Source organism: Polyodon spathula, chromosome 8 (genome assembly GCF_017654505.1).
Source record: "Polyodon spathula isolate WHYD16114869_AA chromosome 8, ASM1765450v1, whole genome shotgun sequence".
Classification (NCBI taxonomy): Eukaryota; Metazoa; Chordata; class Actinopteri; order Acipenseriformes; family Polyodontidae; genus Polyodon; species Polyodon spathula.
Genome location: NC_054541.1, coordinates 32928754 through 32955537, shown reverse-complemented (window position 1 = coordinate 32955537; position 26784 = coordinate 32928754). Strand labels below are relative to the sequence as shown.

At 36.7% G+C, this 26784-nt stretch overlaps 1 protein-coding gene across 2 annotated transcripts; it reads right to left on the bottom strand.

Annotated features, from left to right (window-relative positions):
- Positions 1 to 1192: 1192 nt before the first annotated feature.
- Positions 1193 to 26256, bottom strand: LOC121319804 (pendrin-like). 2 transcript variants are annotated; one of them, XR_005950751.1, is made up of 22 exons: positions 26213 to 26256; positions 25866 to 26007; positions 24730 to 24869; positions 24206 to 24316; positions 23727 to 23908; positions 22309 to 22473; positions 15090 to 15242; positions 14311 to 14393; positions 10505 to 10652; positions 10046 to 10159; positions 8964 to 9041; positions 8757 to 8852; positions 8562 to 8668; positions 7554 to 7623; positions 7216 to 7308; positions 7031 to 7126; positions 6450 to 6686; positions 4653 to 4707; positions 4116 to 4261; positions 3264 to 3335; positions 2555 to 2734; positions 1193 to 1229 (listed from the first exon to the last, which is right to left on the bottom strand). XR_005950751.1 is itself a non-coding variant. In XM_041257641.1 (21 exons), exons 2-21 carry the CDS (start codon positions 25994 to 25996, stop codon positions 2711 to 2713), a joined length of 2301 nt encoding a protein of 766 aa, XP_041113575.1. In that variant the 5' UTR covers positions 25997 to 26007; positions 26213 to 26256; the 3' UTR covers positions 2304 to 2710. The 2 variants fall into 2 exon arrangements, 1 of the variants encoding a protein (XP_041113575.1); XM_041257641.1 differs by lacking the exon at positions 1193 to 1229 and having other exon boundaries at positions 2304 to 2734.
- Positions 26257 to 26784: the final 528 nt, after the last annotated feature.

Below are 26784 nucleotides of genomic sequence, written 5' to 3'. Positions count from 1 at the left end.
CTTACACGTATAAGATCCTTGTAGTTCCAATAACTTGTAAGATGAATCTGGAACCCTCTTCAACAAATCAGTCTACACAGCTGTGTAGTTTACCAGGGAATGTATTCTTTGGAGTCCAAATTGATCACTTTGTTAAATAGGGCAAAAGTGCCAGTGAAAATGCAACCACATGCTTTCTTTCATGTATGTATTTACACTGAACAAAAATATAAACGCAACATGCAACAATTTCAAAGATTTTACTGAGTTACAGTTCAAATAAGGAAATCAGTCAATTGAAATAAATTCATTAGGCCCTAATCTATGGATTTCACATGACTGGGAATACAGTCATGCCTCTATTGGTCACAGATATCTTAAACAAAAAGGTAGGGGCGTGGATCAGAAAACCAGTCAGTATCTGGTGTGACCACCATTTGCCTCATGCAGCGCGACACATCTCCTTCACATAGAGTTGATCAGGCTGTTGATTGTGGCCTGTGGAATGTGGTCCTACTCCTCTTCAATGGCTGTGGGAAGTTGTTGGATATTGGCGAGAACTGGAACATGCTGTCGTACATGTCGATCCAGAGCATCCCAAACATGCTCAATGGGTGACATGTCTGGTGAGTATGCAGGCCATGGAAGAACTGAGACATTTTCAGCTTCAAGGAATTGTGTACAGATCCTTGCGACATGGGGCCGTGCATTATCATGCTGAAACATGAGGTAATGGGCCACGGTATCTCTGTGCATTCAAATTGCCATCAATAAAATGCAATTGTGTTTGTTGTCCGTAGCTTGTGCCTGCCCATACCATAACCCCACCGCCACCATGGGGCACTCTGTTCACAACGTTGACATCAGCAAACCGCTCACCCACACGACGCCATACACTCTGTCTACCATCTGCCCGGTACAGTTGAAACCGGGATTCATTCCTACTTCTCCAGCGTGCCAGTGGCCATCGAAGGTGAGCATTTGCCCACTGAAGTCGGTTACGACGCGAAACTGCAGTCAGTTCAAGACCCTGGTGAGGACGACTAGCATGCAGATGAGCTTCCCTGAGACGGTTTCTGACAGTTTGTGCAGAAATTCTTCAGTTGTGCAAACCCACAGTTTCATCAGCTGTCCAAGTGGCTGGTCTCAGACGATCCCGCAGGTGAAGAAGCTGGATGTGGCGGTCCTAGGCTGGCGTGGTTACACGTGGTCTGTGGTTGTGAGGCCGGTTGGACATACTGCCAGATTCTCTAAAACGACATTGGAGGTGGCTTATGGTAGAGAAATGAACATTCAATTCTCTGGCAACAGCTCTGGTGGACATTCCTGCAGTCAGCATGCCAATTGCACGTGCCCTCAAAACTTGTGACATTTGTGGCATTGTGTTGTGTGATAAAACTGCACATTTTAGAGTGGCCTTTTATTGTCCCCAGCACAAGGTGCACCTGTGTAATGATCATGCTGTTTAATCAGCTTCTTGATATGCCACACCTTTTCTTCTTGGCAAAGGAGAAACAGGGATGTAAACAAATTTGTGCACAAAATTTGAGAGAAATAAGCTTTTTGTGTGTATGGAAAATTTCTGGGATCTTTTATTTCAGCTCATGAAACATGGGACCAACACTTTACATGTTGCGTTTATATTTTTGTTCAGTGTATTTAAGCAGGAATTCAATAGGATGAACATAAATTGTGTGTCCTCATTCAAACATACCCTGTTAACTGTAATACATTTTATAAGTGTAATAACAAAGACAAAGTTTATGGTTGAATGATAATCAGTGTTTTATTGGGATTAAACAATTGTAAATAGGTGCCTTTATTGTTATTTTAAACTTTAAATCTTTAAAATTGCAACCGTATTTACATGTTTATTTACCCATTTCCTTTTATTAAAGCTAGATATTATATGAATGTTCCTCAATCATCTGTTACGTGTTTGTGCCATGGAATGAAGCTTCTTGATCTGCTAAAGCTTCTAATAAATCATTTAAGATGAACGGCTAAAGGAAACACACAGTAGGATGGATTCCTGTCACCAGCTCGTCTTATAAGTATAGTATTTTGATATGTAGCACAGGCTGTTTAAAGCTTAATCCGACGCTGTACAGGCCTTGATTCACAACCAACTCTATCAACAGTGGTTAACTCACAGTGCACAATGGATTTACCTAATTTTACATACATACATACACACACATATATATATATATATATATATATATATATATATATATATATATATATATATATATATAATATATAATATATATATTTATATATTTGCTACATTTAATTGATATTTAAAATTAAACTAAAAGATTAACTAACATATTTTTTTAGATTTACAACGAACTAGTAATTTAAAGTAAGTGAAACAGAATATATAATTGTAGGTTTTATATTGAGCATAAACTTCTTCAAACATCTACTAAACTAGTCTTTAGTGATCATACCATGTGTTGTGTATTAATCCTTCGTCGGGACATTATGTATGATATTCTTAGGAAAATACTAAACAAAGCAAATCCCTTGACAACTGTGAGTAAATGATAGCTGGATTATTTTAACATACCCCAGTCAGTTTCTGGTAAATTGTATGCAAATCTAAAACACAGTTTCATGCTAAAGCAACTTTCAGGAAGAAGTCATTTTTGAGGCTTCTTAGTGTGATCTGGGTTTTTCAAGACGTCAAAATGCTTCTTTCCATATATTTTCCAACATCATGAATTTAGGAAGCCAGTTTATAGATAGCCTTGAATAAAAACAGAAAAAAGAGTTGGTTAATGAGCAAGAGTTATTTTTATGACTTATATCAGCAAGCATTTTCACTAAATGTATCAAATTCGAACTTCTCTTTAATGACCCTGTAATTGACCACACTGTTGCTTATTTACAGGAATTTAGAATCAGTGAATACATGTTGTGTGCATTTCCTGTTGCTTCCTATTGTACAATTCTTGAATAAAGTGTCTCAATTAGTGGTGCATTTTCAAATAAAAACGTATTTCAGTAATCAAGTGCTACTGAACTAATTTATGCACACTGCTATTTCACACAATCCAGTATTATGTTTAATAAATGTCCTGAGCATTATATCTGTTTAGTGATTAATACAAAGTTAATAAAGTGTATAGGGTGTCTCCTGTTATAATTTATATTTAGCCGTTTTAGATGTCAGAAACCAAACTGCACAAGGTGACTTCTCTTACAGTATAAAATAAGAGACACCTTACACACAAAATATTAACTGACAGTATTGAAAAAATAAATATCTGAATTACCCCTTGATGCTCCTCTAATTCATCAGTTTCAGGAAATGAAAGAGGTTCTTTGGACTCTTTCATCAGAGAAATCTGCAAGGAATAATTGGTCATATAAGTGTACATGTAAAACAATGTTTGACTATCTTTATGTAACACAAAATGTTACATTTGAAGTGTTTGGTAAAATGTATATTTTTCTAATATGGTCCCATGTTTAGGAAATTTTACCCACTTTAAAATAAGCAAATACGTGCCCAAGCCCCTTGTGGCAGGCTGGCGAGTGGATAGAGGCCCAGAGACAGACTGCAGTTCAAAAAAATATACTTTTATTATAGATACAAAAATAAAAAGGCACAAGGGCCGAAACAAAGGGATTGAAACACAAAAAGAAAGACAAAAAGCAAAATGTACAAAATAAAGGTTTCCAGGCTGGGCAATGCCTTCAATGGATTTAGAAAATTAAAAAATCACAACCAACAAAACACCAACCTGCTTCCTCAACTCCTTCCTCCAAATGAGAAGCAGAGGCCTCCTTTTGTCAGGTGGCTGGGCGCTGATTGATCGTTAATTAACCTAATCAACTAATCAACCCCAGCCACCTGAACATAATAAACCCAGGCAGGTAGGGGAAATTAACCCCGTCCCTGCCAATTTAAAAAGGGCAGAGCTTTGCTCTGCCACACTCCTCATTCACTGTGCAGAGCATACAAACTGAAACTACTGGCTTCATTGACTGGAAATTAAGAATCTGTACCAATCCACACTCTCCCCAACCATCCCAAGAATTGTGACAGAATTCTCACCAGTAATCTTCTGAATCACAGGCAATTGTTCTGCCTACCGAGTGATCAAGACTGATAAGAACCCTACCTTCTCAAATATTGGATCTTCAACGTTGCCATACAAAGCTTTCATCTGAATGAAGAGGACAGCGTCATGAATAGTCAGGAACAGAATGTCTTTCTTTACGGTGTCATCAAAAAAGCCACAAGCTTCCATTTTCTGGATAATTTCATCTATAAAAGAGACGATGTACTGTCATCAACATGGAATATAGGTTTTCCTTTTTTTCTGTACATAGCCCGTGCCAATCAACTGAATAATAATAATTAAAAAATCCGATTTGCAATGATCATAAATGAACACTATAAATGATTAGCGCTGGTAATGCACTTGTATTAGTTTTCATTCTGTTAGTAGATCAAAGGGTCATACAGAGTACTGGGTCAGGGTCAGAGGATGAGCAAAAAAAATACACAATATAAAAAAAAACAAGGACCAGTAAACATGACAAAAAGCTGAACATGCTTTTTTTTTTTTTTTTTGTTAGCTGTTTTGTTTGTAGTTTATCTTTTTTGGTATAACCTTTTGTAAACTGTCCACCTGGTGGTATCTTTTGGTACATACCATCATATCCTGCTATGTACACATTTACATCTATCCGCATGAATTCTTTCACAACCTGCAATATTGGAAGAAAAACAAAACATGATTTAGTCTTTTATAGTTTATCAATAGGAAGAGCTGTCTGTCTCATGTGATACAGGAAAAACTATACAATCATCTATAACTATTTCATCTATAACTATAAATTACTCAATGGTGGTATATGCAGGGAGACCATGTCGTTGGTTCTTGGGTGCATGTGTGCCTTTAATGAAGCAGCTGGGCTATGTAACAGAAGACACATTGCTAGGGAAGTAATTGAGCTAATCGAGAGGTTCGGATTGAATAAAGGGACTAACTATACCAACAAAATAATCTATTCCAATAAAGAAATTAATAAAATAATTATTGGCCGACTTTCTCCTTATATCTCCTCCATCAGCCTCTCTAGCGAAAGCAATCTTAGAACTCAGGTCTCTCTTCTCAGCAGTCGGCGTCCCCCTCTCAGAAGAGAAAACAATTGGTCCAGTTCAGTCTCTTGAGTTCCTAGGAATAACTTTGGATACTATTTGATTTGAAGCCTGACTGCCTCCTGATAAACTGGAATGCATTCGCTCTCTCATTCAATCTTTTTAGATCAACAACTCCATTTCTAAACTGAACCTTCTTTTACTCCTGGGAAAAGATTTGCATCATTCCTCAAGATTGCTCAATTCAGACCTCTGGCTCCCTCAGCTCAACCTTTCCCTCTACCTATTCCTCCAAAGTGAACTGGTTTTCAACTAAAGTCATACATTCACAATCTTTTGTCTTCAGCTCATTCTAAGCTGTCCTTCCTCCCGAACCGCATTGTCCCATTCATCTGTATAGGGTTAGTAACCTCAGTAGCCAACGTTAAAATCAACCGGTCCTTCCTCAGTGGTGGAGTCTTACATTTGCTCTTCTCTGCTTGATATTATTCCACTAAACAAAGTATTGCTAGCATGCCTGGCTATCTCTCCGCCAGGACAATCAGAGGCTTCCTCCCACAAAAAAAGGTATATATATATATATATATATATATATATATATATATATATATATATATATATATATATATATATATATATATATTTGGGGTCAAGTGAAGCTCACTTCCAAACCTTAGAGGTTGATTATGTCGCATCACCCTCAGAGAGGAAGGTTTCCCTCTGGCCAGAGCGGACCCCCAGTCAAATAACTTAACTATATTTTGTTTTCCATTCTCATGCTAATCTATTCATTTGCACACGTGCCAGTCTCCCCCTTCAGACAGCAAAGCTTGCTGCCAAGTTCCGAGCTAATAATTTCACTTAGAAATTTAATTGGTTAAGCCTCACCTCTGCGAGGCCGGTTCTCAGAGTAGTCAAGGGGAAACCCCTATTGTATTATTAAGTCACAAGCACTTTTTCTTTATTCTAGTAGTTCCTTTACACAGGCCTGGCTCCTGCCTCATGAAAAAATTACAAAAAAGTATAGGGAAATGGGAGAAAATACAAGGGAAGAAAATGTACATATATAAAGGCAGAGGGTGCTCATCATCTCCATTTAGATGGCATGTGCCAACAATCCCTAAGAAGAAGAAGAAGAAGAAGAAGGGGCATGACCGGAGAAGCTGCGTGGAGCTAAAAAAAGCTTCTGTGCTACAGCTTGAGGCTACTGCACGACAATAGCCACATTCATTTATCATACTGCACATTGGTTGCTTAAAACCCATAATTAGCTGGCTACAATATTTTGGTAGCATTGAATTGTATTTGGGCAAACTCACAAGTTTCAAACCATGAATGATTTACATACCAATTTCAAGCCCTTGACTGATACCACATCAAGGAAGGAGACTGCACCAAAATCGATGATGAGGCTGTGAATGGTAACTTTGGGCACGATCACTTTCAGTGGAAGGTCAGAGTTCCAGTCCACTTGGATTTCCACCTCCTTCGTGGGCACTTCAACATCTTCTGCCTCTTCTGGTTCCTGCTCTGGATCACTTTCAAAAGCTTTGTTATCCACACCCAGATCTGTCAGCACACCATTCTACCATTGAGAAAAATAATCCATTACTAGGGCTTGGCTACTTTTAAATACAAGCACCTTAACCACCAAACACATAATCTAGTAAAGGTCACAAACAATTTGCAGTGTTATGCTAAAGACAAAGTTCAGTACTACATCCCCAAAAAAACATGTTTTAAATAACACAGAATGGGTTTGCTAAAGGAAAACACACAATTTGTAATAAATATATAATTAGGGGCAAAACAGTTTTGGTTAGTGTTCTTAACCAAACACATTACATTTAGTATTTTTTATTTTTACATTAGGCCATTTTTTTTTTCATACAGTCAATGAAGAATCATGTTTAGGAAATTGTACTGCACCTTTGTGGATCTTAACTTCCCCTTTTTGATAAGCTTCTGAATCATCTTCAGTGCTTTATTTCTCTTTCTAAACACTCTGACTGCATCAAATCCCACCTGAAAGGTTTAAGCAATTTTACAAATCAGTTTCAACCAGATTTATACATTTTAAGGTGTTGACATTTTTAAGTGGCTTAAAAACTTACAATTGCCTTCAGACGATCTTTAAAAAAATCCATGTTGGCAAAGTAGATCGGTGCATTGCATCTGAAGATCTTAATTCCAGATAGTTCTTCAATCTGTGAAAATAAGAATGAGTTGCTGAGCACTTAATAGTATACTATATACACTGTAACATCATGTGTATTGTAGTACTACAATTACTTAAAACAAGCTATAAAAAAAAAAGAAATTGGAATATGTAGATGAAAACATTGCAATCCCCACCATCTACTATCTTGGTCTAATGTCTGCTGCAAAGACACTAGTATTTATTCTGACAGAAGGAACAGGATATATTACTACAGCAATACACTTTTCTTACATTCTTGTAGTCCTTTATATTCTTGTAAATGTCAGTGCCTGGAACATTCCCAAGAGCAGCACAAGTGGGGCTGGGATAGCAAAAAAATAAAAATAAATAAAAAGTCACCATAGACATGTAAAGAATTGAATACCTTAATGGTATTAGGTCATTCCATATTAAATCAAACACACCAGACCTGGACCTCCTTTGATTTGAAATTAAATGCATGTTTGCCTTTGGGAGAAGTAATTACAGTGTAAATTTTAGGCCTGAGTGACATCCCGTTCACGCCGGAATATAATGTGGCAGAGTAGAGGGAGGAGAGATAGTGAGGGACATTACATTCCCCAGAATGCCATGGGAGGAGCCAGAGAAGAAAACCTGGCTCCAATATCCCCCTGCATAAAGGGGGTGGAAACCCTGCAGTCAGTTCTGTGTGCCAGGCTGAGGAAGCCACATAGAGGAGAGACCCGTGTGGTCTACAAAAAGGTACTGTGTGTATAAGTGTGTGGCGGAGTGTCCTGCCCCTTTATGTTTATTTGTGTTTTATGTTGTATGTAGTGTGTTAATGTTGGAGTTTATGTATACACGAGATATAAATATGGGTTACGAGCATGAGTGTTTAAAATGTATATTTGTATTTAGGCACGAGGATTGCACAGCACTTCACGTGCAGGTAAAATAATATGTGAGCACGGGGAATTGCACTTTTATTAATTCACGTGCAGTTGTACCAAGACTCCAATTGAATGATTGATTAGCAGTCAAGTCTCGGTACAGCTGTATAAAAGCAGCATGTTTTCACTTACTCGGGGTTGTGTGTTCAGTGAGTGGAGAACGGGTGTGGAGAGGAGAAAGTGCAAACATTAAGTAAATCATAATTTTGTGTTTGTCTGTTCGTCCGCTGTTTGTTAGTGTGTTTCGTTTAGTGTTAATTCTTTTTGTTTGTTAATTCTTTTTGTTGTTTTAGATCATATGGAAAACCATTAACAGCTTTAATCACATAACAGCATAAAAGAGACTTACAACTGTGTTCTGATCACAACTGTGGCGAGCTCAAAGACAAGACCAGCCAACAGCCCGAGATCAAGACCCAGAATTATGGATGCAGCACACGTCACGACCCAAATAATCTAGAAAATAAACAAAATGTAACTTATCTTGTCAATTGTAGAATATACTAGTGTAAAAGAATGGGAATGAGATTTCTGTATAACTCACAGAGTCAGTCTTGTTCTGCCTCCAAAGACGCGGAACGTCAAGGACCTGCATGAACATTCCTTTGAGGTTGGCAATGACTATGGCTGCCAGTACTGACTGCAAAAGAAGTCAGCATGAATTTCAAATGCACAGCAAGGGGTTGGGTTTGGTACTGTAATTCAATTATATGGTTTTAATAGCAAGCAATATGAAATAATTGAAGTGTACCTTCTGCAGAGGCTCTAACAGGTTCCCCAGAGCGACAATTACAATAAATACTATCAAGGCAGAGAGAAATCCAGCAATCTGCAAAGAAAAGCATGTGTTATTTTTTAAATATATATAGATTTTACATCATTTATATTGTATTATTTTTAGATATTTTCAAACTACAAAGATTTTACAAAGATTTTCAAGACGCTTCAGGATAATCTGATGGTCGATGGTGTCAAACGCAGCAGTACTAAAAGAACCAGTACTGAGAGAGCACCCTCATCAGCATTCCATCACATCACAGTTTCAGTACTATGTGACATTATAAACTCAGATTGAAATTTTTCCATTATATTATTTTGTGAGAGATAAGAGAGCAACTGGTCGGCAACAGCTCTCTCAAGTAGCTTAGCCAGAAAAGGGAGATAGATATAGGATGAAAGTTTCTAAACACTGCTTGGTCCAGCAAAGCTTTTTTTAGAATTGGTTTAACAATGGCTTGTTTTAGTGCTGGAGGGACAAAGCCTTTGTACTGGAAGGGGACAAAGTAATCAGTGCAAAGTTTAAAAGTACTGTTGGGACACGGGTCAATAAGACAGGCGGAATCCCTGGACTTACTGATCAACCCACATGTATCTGTGGAAGAGACACGCAAAAAATCTGAAAGAACAGATAGCGGGATCAGACAATATATATGCATCAGAGGTGTTAATTGCTGATGGAAATGATGCCCTTATAATTTAAATTTTTTTGCTGAAGCACGAGGCAAACTCCTCACAGCGATCAGGGTTAGCGTCAGAGGTCGTGGGAATGCAAGAGGCGATCTTGTCAAAAGTATTAAAAAGCACACAAAGATTACCCTGACCCTTAACAATGATGTCAGAGTAAAGTTTTAATTCTGAGCTACATACTTGTATATTTATTGGCTGGAAGTGTAGTTTGTTGAATTCTCCCAATACCACAGGTACTGAGCGACTACTACACAAAACAACTCAAGGAACTCCAAATATCCTATGTTTATTATTAGTGCAGAATTACAGGGAAAAAAGAATCCAGTGTAACAGAGCTTCATACAATATAACCACTGCAGACAATACCTGAGTCTGTCCACCAGTGCTCTCCTGGACAGCAGATCGTGATAATGCTGTGCAGCCAAAAAAGCCAGAGAAAGATCCTCCAAATATGTTGCTGACACCAAAGGAAACAAGCTCCTGTAAAATGAAACAGTCAGTTTGTTCCTTTGAAGTCTGTGGACATTTCCTCTACTCTCACTGAACAAATCATGCATTAGGTTTGCTAATGTTTTAGCTAAAAATGTAATACAAATAGCTACAGTTATATTAAACTTTGCATAATTTCTAAGAATGTTAAATTACAGTAGCACATTAAAAAGCTTAATTGCCCAATGAGATATTTTGAGGTAAGAAGTATACTGTTCTTTCATCCATTTTCATTTTTTTAAAATCTCATCTTCTATCCTACTTCTTTAATTTCATGAAATTCCAGGTCCATTAAGACCACTTAATGCCTCTATTGTCTTTATAGACTAGACTCACCTGATTGCCATCAATTTGATAGTCATGTTTTATAGAATACACCTTTGCCACTGAAACAGCCACAGCATACCCCACCACAGCTGTAGAGAAACACGAGCCTATTATGTCAGCAAACATTGATACATCAGGAGGTTGAGGGGGTAAAAACCTAGTAAAGGAAAAGACACATTAGTAATATAATTGTCAAATTTACAAACTAGCTACAGTAGTTGTAGCTTCACTAACAGATACTTACACCACACTGTACAAAGTAGATTTCTCTTTATGTAGCATTGCTTTCCCCCCACTAAAAACAACTACATCAAGAGCTTGTGTTGTTTCATTCTTGTTCTTTAACATCAACACCAAAATCTTATATACTTTATTTTAAAAAAACAATCAAACAAAACAAGAAACAAACAGAGGCCCTTAAACTGAACCATCAAAGGTTCGAACCTTCCTTCAGTAATGTGTTCCGAACCTTCGAAGGTCGAGGTACCCGTCACTGCAGCCCTACAAGGTAGTCATCTCTAAAAATCTTGTGTACTCTGGTAAGCTAGTCATCTATTTTCCTGGAAAACTGGGGTGAAGAGATGATCTTGATAATAAAGTTAGACACTGACTACAGTACAGCAGCAACTACAGTACACGTGAACGTCCAGCTACCACTGTCTCAGCTGATTGTCAAGTAATATAACAAGGGTATTCAATGAGCCCTGTGGCTGTGGACAATAGAATAGGGGAACAGGCTGGTTTAACAAAATATATATAGCATATAATGCAGTGTAAGTTAACAGGGAGATACTGTACTGTTACTCACAGAGATACTGTACTGTTACACACAGAGATACTGTGCTATTACACATAGAGATACTGTACTGTTACACACAGAGATACTGTACTGTTGAAATACTGTACTGTTACCCACAGAGATACCGTACTGTTACACAGGGAGATACTGTACTGTTACACACAGAGATACTGTATTGTTACACACAGAGATACTGTGCTATTACACACAGAGATACTGTACTGTTGAAATACTGTACTGTTACACACAGAGATACTGTACTGTTGAAATACTGTACTGTTACACACAGAGATACTGTGCTGTTACACACAGAGATACTGTACTGTTGAAATACTGTACTGTTACACACAGAGATACTGTACTGTTGAAATACTGTACTGTTACACACAGAGATACTATACTGTTGAAATACTGTACTGTTACACACAGAGATACTGTATTGTTACACACAGAGATACTGTGCTATTACACACAGAGATACTGTACTGTTACACACAGAGATACTGTACTGTTGAAATACTGTACTGTTACACACAGAGATACTGTAGTGTTGAAATACTGTACTGTTACACACAGAGATACTGTGCTGTTACACACAGAGTGTACTGTTACACACAGAGGTACTGTACTGTTGAGAAACTGTACTGTTACACACAGAGATACTGTAGTGTTGAAATACTGTACTGTTACACACAGAGATACTGTACTGTTGAAATACTGTACTGTTACACACAGAGACACTGTGCTATTACACACAGAGATAATGTACTGTTACACACAGAAATACTGTACTGTTGAAACCGTACTGTTACACGCAGAGATACTGTACTGTTAGAAATACTGTACTGTTACACACAGAGATACTGTACTGTTACACACAGAGATACTGTACTGTTACACACAGAGATAATGTACTGTTACACAGAAATACTGTACTGTTGAAATACTGTACTGTTACACACAGAGATACCGTACTGTTACACACAGAGATACTGTGCTATTACACACAGAGATAATGTACTGTTACACACAGAGATACTGTACTGTTACACACAGAGATACTGTGCTATTACACAGAGATAATGTACTGTTACACACAGAAATACTGTACTGTTGAAATACTGTACTGTTACACACAGAGATACTGTACTGTTACACACAGAGATACTGTGCTATTACACACAGAGATACTGTACTGTTACACACAGAGATACTGTACTGTTGAAATACTGTATTGTTACACACAGAGATACCGTACTGTTACACAGGGAGATACTGTACTGTTACACACAGAGATACTGTATTGTTACACACAGAGATACTGTACTGTTGAAATACTGTACTGTTGCACACAGAGATACTGTGCTGTTACACACAGAGTGTACTGTTACACACAGAGATACTGTACTGTTACACACAGAGATACTGTGCTATTACACACAGAGATACTGTACTGTTACACACAGAGATACTGTACTGTTACACACAGAGATACTGTGCTATTACACACAGAGATAATGTACTGTTACACACAGAAATACTGTACTATTGAAATACTGTACTGTTACACACAGAGATACTGTACTGTTACACACAGAGATACTGTGCTATTACATACAGAGATAATGTACTGTTACACACAGAAATACTGTACTGTTACACACAGAGATACTGTACTGTTACACACAGAGATACTGTACTGTTGAAATACTGTACTGTTACACAGAGATACCGTACTGTTACACAGGGAGATACTGTACTGTTACACACAGAGATACTGTATTGTTACACACAGAGATACTATACAGTTGAAATACTGTACTGTTACACACAGAGATACTGTGCTGTTACACACAGAGTGTACTGTTACACACAAAGGTACTGTACTGTTGAGAAACTGTACTGTTACACACAGAGATACTGTACTGTTGAAATACTGCACTGTTACACACAGAGATAATGTACTGTTGAAATACTGTACTGTTACACACAGAGATACTGTACTGTTACACACAGAGATACTGTGCTATTACACACAGAGATAATGTACTGTTACACACAGAAATACTGTACTGTTACACACAGAGATACTGTAGTGTTGAAATACTGTACTGTTACACACAGAGATACCGTACTGTTACACAGGGAGATACTGTACTGTTACACACAGAGATACTGTATTGTTACACACAGAGATACTGTAGTGTTGAAATACTGTACTGTTACACACAGAGATACCGTACTGTTACACAGGGAGATACTGTACTGTTACACACAGAGATACTGTATTGTTACACACAGAGATACTGTACTGTTGAAATACTGTACTGTTACACACAGAGATACTGTGCTGTTACACACAGAGTGTATTGTTACACACAGATATACTGTACTGTTGAGAAACTGTACTGTTACACACAGAGATACTGTACTGTTGAAATACTGTACTGTTACACACAGAGATACCGTACTGTTACACACAGAGATACTGTGCTATTACACACAGAGATAATGTACTGTTACACACAGAGATACTGTACTGTTACACACAGAGATACTGTGCTATTACACACAGAGATAATGTACTGTTACACACAGAAATACTGTACTGTTGAGAAACTGTACTGTTACACAAAGAGAAACTGTACTGTAAGGAGATAATGTACTGTTACATGGGAGATATTGTACTGTTACATTCAGAGATACTGTACTGTTACACACATAGATACTGTATTTTTACACACAGAGATATTGTACTGTTACACACAGAGATATTGTACTGTTACACACAGAGATGTTGTACTGTAGGGAAATAATGTACTGTTACACAGGGGGATACTGTACTGTTACGCAAATTGTAGAGGTAAAAACAAGACCTGGTTAAATAGCTCTCACAAATATAACACAAACAAACTGAGTTTTGAAGATGTTCAAATTTATTTTCATACCCTTAAAACAACCTAACCTCTAGCTTCAGGTGTGTGGTCCTTGAGGAGGAAAGCAAAACATTACATACCCTTTTGGGATGTCCTTGACAATGGCAGCATGGTATTTTGTCTCAAGATCCACAGCATATGAGATCCCTGTAGCTACAATAGTCTGCAAGAGAAAATACAGTATGATATTGGTGCTGTCTTTACACGCACATCAAAATTCCCAAACTTACAGAAATGTATTCTGAACTTTTATACCAGGGTTATATGGTTCTTCATTTAAATCACTGTTTAAATACATATGATATGTTTGGTGTTTTAGTTTGATAACACTGTGTAACAAAAAAAAAAAATGTTTTTGTTCCTGGGTAGTAAGTATTATACTGTAAATACAGTATAATTGTAAATCTCGAAAAACTACTCACTTCTAAATCTTTTGTAGTCATCTTTGTATTACTTTAGTATAAATACATGTTAATTTGGATTCATATGTTGTTTTTTTCTGACTTTATGTGAACACACATTTTCCCATTTTCCCATTGGAAATAGTGATATTTTGAAATATCACTGTCCTGGTCACAAAAGCAAAGTCTGTGGGGAATAATAGCCATTTTCTATACTTTTGAGGCATAAGCAATTAGGAAATAACACTTACTACCCAGGAACAAAAATTGTGTTTCATAGTGTAATATTTACAATCTTATCAGATAAAAGCCGGATACTTATTTTAAACACAGGGAAATTACATGCAGTGTATAAATCAGTGAAGAGTGTTTGTTCTTTTTTACTACACTGGACATTGTGTCTATGTTGCTTGACTGCAAACATTACCTGTGCAACATGCAGTTTTCTCAGATCTTACCACAAACAGTTCAATGGGAATAGGAACTGGAATCTTATGTTTGAATCGATCATTGACCTCCTTTACTGACATCACAATAATAATAGTCAGCAATCCCGCAATCAGATCTGCAATGTTGGTTTTACCAATGTTTCTAAATATGTCTACGATTGTCTGTGGAGAGAAGGGATACATTTTTAGATGAGGCATTTTAACCTTTTTAACTCTGTAAGTTGTTCCCAACAATTCAAAGTTTGCAAATTATATATATATATATATATATATTATATATATATATTATATATATATATATATATATATACACACCCACACACACGCACACACATATATATATATATATATATATATATATATATATATATATATATATATATATATATATATATATATATAGTTGTAGGTTCTATAGGCATTGTCATCACAAATATATTGCAAATGTCATGGACTTTCCTATGTTATGTTCTTATGATGTTATATTATCAGGAATGTACATTGAATGAACCTAATCTAATTTGTCTAGCTTTGCCTAGAGATAACAATCAATCTAACACCTTGAATGCACCAGGCACTCAGAAAACAAAAGGTTAATCAAACCCGTCTCCGTGATTTAATTAACCCGTCTAGGGAGAGAGAGGTGGTTTAGCATAGGAGTCTGAAAGAGAGAAAAATGTCTTAAAAGATTTAAGACAAATTTCACATAATGATTTAATACCACTATGAGTACAAGATGCAAGCATTTTTATTCTTAAATTGCCTAAAAAGTATAGAATAACCAAAGTAATAAATCCCTAAGAGAATTAAACTGTTTGCAATGCCAAACCATAACCGAAACCAAACCATAACCAAAATCGCAACCAGACATGTTTGGTGTCTAAAGAAATGTAATTTCTCATGGTAAAAATAATGGGAATTCAGAATAAAATCTGAATTATTTAGCAAAAGGTATGCATGTTTTAAAGTTTCCCCTTTCCAGATTATGATAATCAGACAGAGGAAGGGGGGTGAGCAATCAATCAAGATTACAAGCCCATGTGCTACAAAATAGCCAATCGGAGCATGCAGCGGGAAATTCAAACAATCTCTTTGTTTGAAAAGTATAAAACCCCTGCTTTAGCCCAGCTCCTTGCTGCCCCAAACCTTTTGATGGCTCCCCTAGACCTCTGCTAGCTCCCCCGGACCAGTTAGCCGCCCCAAACTTTTGAAGCTCCCCCGGACCATCTAGCCGCTCCAAACCTTTTGCTAGCTCTCCCTGACCCGCTAGCCGCCCCAAGCCTGTGACTGCTGCCTCAGACCTAAGAAGACACTAAAAAAAACTAAAGACTGCACCTGGAGCCCTCAGCTCTAAGTATTTATCCATCAAAGTTGGGAGCCCTGACATTCAGAGAAACGCAAGAGACAACTTTTTAGGCTAGGTAACAATACTCTTAAAATATCTATTCAGGTATTGTGACCCCTTGTGTCAGTATGTACTAGTATTTCTTTGGTGAATTGTTGTTTTAAACCTTAGTTCTCATTGTAATGCTTTTAACGTGACATTTAATTGTGTAACTGCTTTGTGTGATTTTCAAACTTATTTTATTGCATGCTTAATAAATACCATCTTTCTAAGAAGAGATTCCCAGTATTGAATCATTTGCTCATGTTGAACAAACACGATTCATGAACTTTGAACAGTCTGGAATGTGGTCTATTTTCGGCTTGTTGTAACGTGTAAATCTGCCATCATTTTCAGAGAGCGATATTAATAACGGGTTTGTACATTACAATAGTACCAACAGCTCTAATTGGAGGTCCCACCGAGATCTTGACTATCGAAAGTATCATAAGAACATAAGAACATAAGAAAGTTTACAAACGAGAGGAGGCCATTCGGCCCATCTTGCTCGTTTGGTTGTTAGTAGCTTATTGATCCCAGAATCTCATCAAGCAGCTTCTTGAAGGATCCCAAGGTGTCAACTTCAACAACATTACTGGGGAGTTGATTCCAGACCCTCACGATTCTCTGTGTAAAAAAGTGTCTCCTATTTTCTGTTCTGAATGCCCCTTTGTCTAATCTCCATTTGTGACCCCTGGTCCTTGTTTCTTTTTTCAGGCTGAAAAAGTCCCTTGGGTCGACACTGTCAATACCTTTTAGAATTTTGAATGCTTGAATTAGGTCGCCACGTAGTCTTCTTTGTTCAAGACTGAACAGATTCATTTCTTTTAGCCTGTCTGCACATGACATGCCTTTTAAACCCGGAATAATTCTGGTCGCTCTTCTTTGCACTCTTTCTAGATTAGCAATATCCTTTTTGTAGTAAGGTGACCAGAACTGCACACAATATTCAAGATGAGGTCTTACTAGTGCATTGTACAGTTTTAACATTACTTCCCTTGATTTAAATTCAACACTTTTCACAATGTATCCGAGCATCTTGTTAGCCTTTTTTATAGCTTCCCCACATTGTCTACATGAAGACATTTCTGAGTCAACAAAAACTCCTAGGTCTTTTTCATAGATTCCTTCTCCAATTTCAATATCTCCCATATGATATTTATAATGTACATTTTTATTTCCTGCGTGCAGTACCTTACACTTTTCTCTATTAAATGTCATTTGTCATGTGTCTGCCCAGTTCTGAATCTTGTCTAGATCATTTTGAATGACCTTTGCTGCTGCAACAGTGTTTGCCACTCCTCCTATTTTTGTGTCGTCTGCAAATTTAACAAGTTTGCTTACTATACCAGAATCTAAATCATTAATGTAGATTAGGAATAGCAGAGGACCTAATACTGATCCCTGTGGTACACCACTGGTTACCACACTCCATTCTGAGGTTTTTCCTCTAATCAGTACTTTCTGTTTTCTACATGTTAACCACTCCCTAATCCATGTACATGTGTTTCCTTGAATCCCAACTGCGTTCAGTTTGAGAATTAATCTTTTGTGCGGGACTTTGTCAAAAGCTTTCTGGAAATCTAAATAAACCATGTCATATGCTTTGCAATTATCCATTATCGATGTTGCATCCTCAAAAAAATCAAGCAAGTTAGTTAGACAAGATCTCCCTTTCCTAAAACCATGTTGACTGTCTCCCAGGACCCTGTTACCATAAAGGTAATTTTCCATTTTGGATCTTATTATAGTTTCCATAAGTTTGCATATAATAGAAGTCAGGCTTACTGGTCTGTAGTTACCTGGTTCAGTTTTGTTTCCCTTTTTGTGGATCGGTATTACGTTTGCAATTTTCCAGTCTGTCGGTACCACCCCTGTGTCAAGAGACTGCTGCATGATCTTGGTTAGCGGTTTGTAAATAACTTCTTTCATTTCTTTGAGTACTACTGGGAGGATCTCATCCGGCCCAGGGGATTTGTTTATTTTAAGAGCTCCTAGTCCCTTTAACACTTCTGCCTCAGTTATGCTAAAGTTATTTAAAACTGGATAGGAACTGGATGACATGTGGGGCATGTTGTCAGTATCTTCCTTTGTAAAAACTTGTGAAAAGTAATCATTTAATATATTTGCTATTTTTTTTTCTTCATCTGTGATTTTGCCATTTGTATCTCTTAAACATTTAATCTCCTCTTTGAATGTTCTCTTGCTGTTATAATATTGGAAAAACATTTTGGAATTGGTTTTAGCTCCCTTAGCAATGTACATTTCTATTTCCCTCTTGGCCTTTCTAACTTCCTTTTTGACTTGTGTTTGCAGTTCCGTGTACTCTTTCTGTGTACTTTCTTTTTGGTCCTTTTTTAATGCTCTATGAAGTGCCTTTTTTTTGCTGAATATTTTTTTTTTATTGATCTATTAAACCATTTTGGCAATTTAGTTTTACATTTAGATTTGTCTACTTTAGGGATGTAATTGTTTTGCGCCTCTAGTACTACATTTTTGAAGAACAACCATCCTTCTTCTGTGGGTGTTTTCTCTATTTTACTCCAATCTACTTCTGTTAGTCTCTGTTTCATACCTTCATAGTTTGCTTTTCTAAAATTGTAAACCTTAGCTTTAGTCTTTACTTTCGGGGTTTTAAAAAACACTTCAAATGAGACCATGTTGTGGTCTGAGTTTGCCAGTGGTTCTCTGACCTCTGTTTTAGTTATTCTGTCTTCGTTATTTGAAAAGACTAAATCAAGGCATGCCTCCCCTCTAGTCGGTGCCTTGACAAATTGTGTTAGGAAGCAGTCATTTGCCATTTCCACCATTTCAATTTCATCCTTCGTGCTACCCACCGGGTTTTCCCATTTTATATGGGGGAAGTTGAAATCCCCCATTAGTATGGCTTCTCCTTTGCTACACGCATTTCTAATGTCATTGTATAACAGATTATTTTGCTCACCGTCTGAATCTGGCGGTCTATAGCATGCTCCTATTATTATGCCCTTTGAATTTTTGTCCGTTATTCTGACCCATATTGATTCGGCTTTATTTTCTTTGTCCAGGTTTAACACCTGGGCTTCAAGACTGTTTCTTATGTATAGCGCTACCCCTCCTCCTCTTCTGTCCTGCCTGTCTTTCCTATACAGTGTATACCCACAAATATTATATTCGTCCCCATCACTCTCAGACAACCAAGTTTCAGTAACACCTATCACATCATAGTTACTTGTTAGTGCAGTAGCTTCAAGTTCTAGAATTTTGTTTCTGATACTTCTAGCATTTAGATAAATACATTTAATGGTTGTCTTACCTGAGTTGTTGTTCTTGTTTTGATGCGGTCTCCCTTCTGTTTTTTTGTTGATTTCTCCCCCCTTCCTTTCTAGTTTAAATGCTTCTGAACCTGCTCGAGGATTTTTTCTCCAAGTAGACTGGTTCCCTTGTTATTTAAGTGCAGTCCGTCCCGTCTATACAGATAGTCCTCGTTGTAGAATGTGGTCCAATGATCAAGATAGGTGAAGCCTTCCCGTGTGCACTACGTTTTCAGCCATGCGTTTTGATTAATTATTTCCAGCTGTCCATATGGCCCTTTGCAAGGTGCCGGTAGTATACCAGAAAATACCACAGTTTTGGTTTTCTCTTTTAATTTCCTTCCTAGCTCTCTGAATTTGTTTTGCAGGGATTTTGGTCTGTCTCTTCCAATGTTGTTTGTACCGATGTGGACGACTACTACCGGGTTGTCTCCTGTTCGTTCTAGGAGCCTGTCCACGTTCTCAGTGATGTGCTTGACCGAGGCTCCCGGAAGGCAGCACACTGTTGTAGTAAGGGGGTCCAAACTGCGAATTGAACTTGCTGTGTTTCTCAATATGGAGTCCCCAACAATCATGACCTCCCTTCTTTTTGCTGTCTGGTCACCACTGTCAATAGGGTCCTGGATGTTGTTCCTTTCATTGTTGTTGGTTCTGCTCATCAAAATTCTGAAGTGACTCAAATCTGTTGGTTGTTTTGATTTCTGGTGGTTGTGTTTGACGAAGTTTCTTTTTTTCCCTGCTTCTGCCTACCTGAACCCAGCTGTTCTGACCTTCTATCTCCCTGGTGGCTTTCAGTCTGTTAGGGGTGATGCAGACTTCCATGAATTGTGGGTGTGCCAGTTCCTCAAGACCCTGTTGCTGTCTCACTTCTTCCAGCTCCATTTCTAGCATATTTACTAGTTTATGCAAATCCCGGATCGCGCGGCACTTTACGAACACTTGGTTTAGCTCCGCTGGGTTTTCTCAGATTTCCCACATCATGCTGGTGTCACAGATTATTGGCTTGAAGACCATGTTGAGGGTTTTTTTTTTTTTTTTAGTTAAGTTTCTTCTGCAGCTGTCAACCTGCTTTCAAACTGCTTCTAAACTGCTCTGTACTTTCCCCCTACAGTTCTTGGAGGTTTAGTTTATTGCTCTTAAGAATATATTAACTACCTACAATAGTACCCACAATATATATATATATATATATATATATATATATATATATATATATGAAACAATGTGAAAAAACGCCAAGTTATCAAAAGTGCCCAGCCATTTCAGTATATGAAAGCATGAGGACCTTTATGTACAAAAATCTTCACTAATATACTGAGTATTTATTTTTGTTTCATACAGTATTAGATGGCAGAGTTTATATGACAGTGAAAAATAAATAAATAAATATCAAGATAAATAAATATATGTATATGTATTCATTTATTTCAATATTTATTAATGTATTTATGTTTTACTTTTACCAAATGTATAGGCTATCCTTCAGCATATAGCTAATTGTCAGAAATGAACGTTCCTTTTCGTCCAGTGGGGACCACAAATAGCATTACTCTAATCAAGTATCAAGAGAAAACAATACTTCCTTGTGCCAATAGGGACCACAATGAGCATTGCACTGACAGGAAACCAACAATTTTCAGAATGAGCAGATGATGATGATGATGACGAAGATGAACGATGATTCAGAAAATCTAAAAATATATCCAGGGAATTCTCAGCTGGCTGACTTCATCTTTCAAAATAGTGTTTGTCTTAACTAATCATATAGCGCTGACAGTAATAACGCAACACGTTTGTAAACTGAAGGTTATAAGTTCAAATCCCATGTATACCAAATATATATATATTATTTTTTTGCAGGCAAATGTTCCATTTTAAAAGACAAATAAATCATTTAATATAAATAATTTAATATTTTTCAATAATTACGTTCCCTAGTATATTTCCGTGTTGACAAAACAAGTTAATTGTCATTAAACTCAGACGTCCTGTAATATACATATACACGGATAAAAGTGCCTGGGGTCTGCAAAAAAATACGTTGGAGGGGAAAAAAAGGAGAAGGATATTTTTTACCTTACTTTGGTGACTTAAATCTCTTACTGTATGACAGGTATTGATTTTTGTTGCTACATTTCACCTACATTTCACCTACGAGTGGGGGTCAAGAAGAGTTATTTCCTGTAGTGACCCCTGGCAACATCTCTGACGGCAAAAAGCTCTTCAAATCAAACTTACCATGCAATGCTTAAGCGAGCAATGTTTAGTTTGGTTGGTACGTTACGACTCGTTTCGTTAAACCCACCAATGGAATGACTTTTGCTGTACCCTTATGACACTCACATATCCAAGCGCATATTATATATATATTATTATATATATATATATATGATATATATATATACATATATATATATATATATATAACGACTACGACTGTTGGGAACTACAAATTAAAAGTGAAATGGTGCTTTTGGCTGATTTACTTTTGCTTCGCTGATAACTTGGAGTGAGGAACAACCGTTCCTCTCAGTAGAAAAATAGTACTCACATATATAACAGATAGAACTCCATTATAGTTCTTTGTTGGTACAGACAACACCAATTTGACTTGAGAGACAACCACTTGGAAGGCAGCTGCGGTGGTGAATCCTCCAACCAATGGATCTGAAAGGTACCGCACCAAAAAACCAATCTGAAATATTCCCATGATAAGCTGAAAAAAGAAAAAGGTTTATATATAAAAAAAAAAAATATTGAATCACAATACACTTCTCAAAAGAAGATCTTGATAATAATGAGATATACATTGTAGGTGGTATTTACTGGTAATCTGATCCATTTTTGGGAATTAATTAATTAAACCAGGGAAACCAGACTCTATAATGAAACAACTGTTCCAATGTTACACCAGTTATGAGTTTGTTTGCTGTACAAGAGGTCACAGAAGGGACAGCAATGGTTCAGAACCTTTTTGAAGAAGTGAAGGCAAAGTTTCTAATCATCATGATTATGAAACAGGACTTATTTTTAAAAATTAGTTATACTTTTACGGAACCAGGCTGTTCAACCCACAAAGGGTAAAACCATTAGAACCAAGGTGAAAAATATACCCCTCGTGTATTAAAAAGGACTGTATTAATCAATCGTTGTCAAAATTAGCACGGTTCCTCCTCAGCAATCCAGCATCTAGGGCACCATCTGAAAGGACTTTTAGCATTTGTGGATGGATTTTAGAAGAGAGGCGCAAATCTGAAACCCAACCCAAACTATTCATAGTAATTTGTTTAAACGTTAGTAAATATTGCACGGTCGATTGCTAGCCTTTTTGCTGATTGAGTCGGCTATGTTCACTGGCTGTCTAAGATTTGTTTCTTTGTTTTGCGGAGTTTGAGCAAACAATTTACGCTCCTTTTACCACATAGAGATAATATCTATTATTACAGAAGCAAAGAGAGTTAAAGTATTTTTGTTAAATGGTTTAAGCAAGATTTGTTTGTCTCTTTAAGTGCCTGCTTGATAAAACGTAAAAATTCTGTCTGGATCCTGTTTGTTATAAATGCATAAATAACCGACAATTGGAAAACTGACCGTTGTTTATTTTATATATATATATATATATATATATATATATATATATATATATATATATATATATAGTAGCAATGGGAAGATTTACATTCAGACTCAGAATCAGCATGTTTTAAATATATCTCTGTTGCTGGTTTTCTGGATTTAAGGTATTTGCAGGTGTTCAGAGTCGTATCGCAACTGTACCTGTACGAAAAATGCTCTTGTCTGGGTTTTGTATCGATACAGTTATACCTCGGCTATTAATTGAAATGTCCTTGTGTCTAGTGTGGATGTTCATAGTAAGTCCTCGATCTCTGTGAATTTAAATAATATTTCCGATTGGATGCTACTCAATTGTTACTAAATATACAGTATAACAGATACATGGTACATTACCAGAAGAATTCCCATGAGAACTGTCGCGGTGTTGGACACTAGAACTCTATATTCATTCATGGCTGCAACATCCAGTGTTGTTCCATTGAGCCCTGTGCTGTTCCCCTTAATCTTGAAATTCTCATCTGGAGCCATGGCCAGGACTATTGAGCCAAGCATCAGACTGGTCACAGGAAAGGGACCTGTAAAAATAAAAAAAACTAAAACAAAAACTATTTTACTCACCTGGGTAATATATTGTTGTTTCTCACCATTACATTTATTACAGTCTATATTGCAATAGTATATAGTGTTAATGTATGTATTTATGGTAACACTAGTAAGAATTCTAACTCCATTTGTCAAAATATGTAATTTCCCTTTTAAACCATGGCTCCTGAATGCCATTCTATAGTGGTGCTCTGTATTAAGCTGCCTGCCTGTCTTTGCTCTCTGCCTACAACGTGCATTCTACCTTGTATAGACTATAAACTACTTACCAATAGAAATATGTCTCGATGTTCCCATGAAAAAATATGTTACAAACTGGAAGAAGGCTGCATAAAGACCATATATCGGCGGGACTGAAGCCAGCAATGCATAGGCCAAACCTGTGCAACACAACACAGGTTAATACATCACCAACTGCTGTCATTCAAACAACATCTCCATAATGGTACTTATCAATGAAATCAATTAACATTCAACAGTCGTGAAAGAGGAAAATAAGATTAAAACAAAGCTTAATCCCCTATTTAATTGCAATTATTATTCACTGGCCTGTCTGGTTTTACCAGTGTAACCTTTATAAAGGTTTACTGCTGCGTAAAAATAGTGAATGCACAATCAGTGTATGATATAGGCATGGTAAAAGCATGGTAAACTATACAATGGTATGAAGGGAACTTACCAAGGTTTGTAAGACAAGCTCAGAGGGAAAAGTACATTTAGTAATACAGTAAGCTTCTAGAAATAGATAATATTATTAAAATAAAAATGTATAAACCAAAGACATGCTATTTACCCTGTAAAGTAGCTACAAGTCCAGTACTGATTCCTGAGATGATGTCTTTCAGCAGCCATTCCTTTATTTTGTATTTTGGTAGCCAGTCTAAAATGGGCAGCAACCCCTTTGTTATATCCTTGGCCCTTTTGGCTGAACAGCTTAAGATAAACAGACATGCAATGTATTAGGAATGCACACAGCAGACTTTAATTTCATGAAACCCTTCTGCTGTTTTCAAAGGAGGTTTATAGTTTGAACCTAAATAAATCTTGTACCATACCTGTTTATGTATTTAAAAATAGGATGCTGATCATCAACAAAATTAAGTATTGCAGTAATCCATAATTTTCATTAAAATAATGGTTCCAAGTGTGAGTGAATATACCATAAAACTTCAAATAATTGCCGGATCTCAAATAATCACCTGGCTCCAATATGCACTGGGTCTGCTGGCAAATATTGTAAATAAATGCTGCGTTTCTATTAAACGGCGAGTCTATCATTGCCATTGAAACTGAGAAAGATGAGGAGAAGCTTGAGCGTAATTAACTGCTAATAAGTAATAGCGATGAACGTGACTCTAAGGATTAGTAAATAATAATAATTATAATAGAAAACATAATTTAAGGTATGCCTACATGTCATGCATATTTGTTTAATGCAATTATTATGTTATTAAAACTTCTGATAATTTTAATTATGCTGAAAGTGAGCCAGATACAAACCTACTGCATAGTGAAGACAAAGATTTACGACAAGGACATTTCACTGATTAAAAACTGGACACTGGTTTTATTTGGTTCACTTAAGTAATTGAAAGTATAATAAGAACAAATACTTAGATTATGAACGATCCTCTGTGTGAACAACTGAGATACAACCGTGGTGCTTCCAGTCCATGTCATATTTTTAACCAACTCTTAACTATTAAACTGAGCCAACCAATGAACAGCTCACCAGGTGCTAGAGGAATGAAAATGTTGATTGTACCTTTTAAACTTGCTGTGGAATACCCCTTCACTATAGGAGTTCCATACCCTTGCTTAACTTGCAAAAGCCATGGTAGGCTTGTCTTTTTTCATCATCTAATTTAGGTGGGTATATAGCATGAAATACAAAACACTTTGTAGTCATGAAAATACAAGTTTGCTTACCTGCATGATTTTTTAAATCGTTCCTGAATGGTTTTAGGAACCCTCGCCTTTGTTTCATTGTCCTCTTCAAATGAAGGTTTGGAATAAACTGGTCGAGCAACACAGTAATTCTGATCAGGAGGCAAATCCATCTTGATTAACTCTTATATATTGCAAGAAAAATTTAGTTATTCTACAAAATACACACAAAACTCTCCTTTGAAAATTAGACTAAACAATATATGAAATTCTGTCCTCTTCTTGGAACATACATTGTTTTAAATGTTACAGTAAATAGTTTGAATAAGAACACTAATATGTTTTTCTGTTGTTTGAATCTTTAGGTATATTAAGTAAAAATCTGGTACCTTGACTTGAAGGGAGGATGAAATTGAAGCTGTCAAGTGCAGTTAAAATCATTAAGGGACTTTTATAGTTTTCTATGCGACAGCTGGTTTCGTGAAAACAAAAGTAAACTGGTACTAGTTTGAGGGAGATTTCTTTCAAATGCCAACCCTCCCTCATAACTGGCCAATGCTGATGTAGCATTGCATTTTGGTTCTACTTTTAGTAGCAGGGCTTATTTTTGATAGATTTTTTTTTCTTCAAGCCCTTTTTTATCATTTGATTCTCAGCCCCCCTCCCTCCCTTTTCATCTCACAACCAAGTTACTTTTCATTCCCAGAGAAGATGAGACAGAGACGATGTCAAATGTGCACCATTTTTGTGCAAGGAAAATAAAGCTTTGTTACAAAACTGGTCCTCAACTTAACCTTTTTGGTTGCTGAGGGTTTTTTTTTTTTAATTGGTTTTATAATATTCAATTCTCTTTCACAAACAAATAGTACAAATTTGTACATCTTTATATATCTGGTCAATTATGAAGTAAAAAAAGAGAACATACTACATACTAGGATATTGGAATTTTTTTTTTATCTAA